General features: G+C 40.6%; 1 protein-coding gene across 1 annotated transcript in view; it reads left to right on the top strand.

The window, feature by feature from the left end:
• The window catches only part of LOC116093226 (protein S100-A9-like), a 6,831-nt gene extending 6,025 nt beyond the window's left edge, over positions 1-806 (top strand). The window contains exon 2 of the mRNA XM_031374628.1: positions 467-806. Coding sequence (XP_031230488.1) covers positions 467-658 — 192 coding nt within the window. The 3' untranslated portion in view covers positions 659-806. The remainder of the gene's footprint in view (positions 1-466) is intronic.
• Positions 807-1,106: the final 300 nt, after the last annotated feature.

Raw genomic sequence — 1,106 nt, 5'->3', positions numbered from 1 at the left:
CTCTCTGTTTTGCTTCTAGGATCCTGTGTAGGGCTGAATTAGTAGAAAGATATTGTGTAAATTTGGTTCTGTCATGGAATATAATCATTTCTTTGTCTATGGTGATTGGAAGTTCTGCTGGATATACTATCCTGGGCTGGCATCTGTGGTCTCTGAGGGTCTGTATGACATTTGTCCTAGATCTTCTGGTTTCAGCACCTCTCTTGAGAACGCTGGTGTAATTCTGATAGGTCTGCATTTATAAGCTATTTGGCTTTTTACAGAGTTAATATTCTTTCTTTCTTCTCTACATTTAGTGTTTTCATTATTATATGGAAGGAGAATTTTCTTTTCTGGTTCAATCTATTTCTTGTTCTGTAGGCTTCTTATACTCTTAATTCTTTCTTTAGGATTTGGCATATACTCTTTCACAGTGATCCCTACTTCTGATGGAAAGAACTAACAGTTGTCTCTCTTCCACCCACAGAAAGAGGAAGAGAAAGAGAAAATCATAAATGACATGATGAAAGAAGTCGACACAAATTATGACGGTCAGGTGGACTTCAATGAATTTGTAGCTCTGATAGGAAATATATTGAAAACAAAGCATGAGGAGAGCCATGAAAATGCATCCTCAAGTGTCCATGGCCAGGGTTCCAGCAATGGACCAAACCTCTAAGAGGATGACCATGGCAGCTTTCTCAGCAGCTAATCAGAAGACCAAGCTGCTTCAACCTGGCCAACCAAACATATTTACAGTACCATGCCACACAGCATTACTTATAAAGCTCTGAAACAAAGAACAATAAAGTTGCCATTCCACTGCCTTCATGGTGTTTCTACTTCCTAGACTTGTCCTTTACAGGAGCTTGAACAGTAAACACACTTACTCTTCCTTGCATCTTATGACTCCCAATTCATCGTAGTGATGTGATCATCAGCAACTTACATATCTGCTTTGAACTACTGAGATTCAACTATTCCCATGGCCCCATTTTGTACACGTGCCTCCTGTTTGAGTGGGAGTTCACACGTTTAGCCTGCCAGTTTGGCCCTTGTCACTGAAAAATCAATAGCAGCTGGTCTCCCATTAACATGCCAGCCATTTCCAACCTAGGCTCAGCCCC

Source organism: Mastomys coucha, unplaced genomic scaffold, assembly GCF_008632895.1.
Source record: "Mastomys coucha isolate ucsf_1 unplaced genomic scaffold, UCSF_Mcou_1 pScaffold16, whole genome shotgun sequence".
Lineage (NCBI taxonomy): Eukaryota > Metazoa > Chordata > Mammalia > Rodentia > Muridae > Mastomys > Mastomys coucha.
This window is presented reverse-complemented; position numbering and strand designations above follow the sequence as displayed.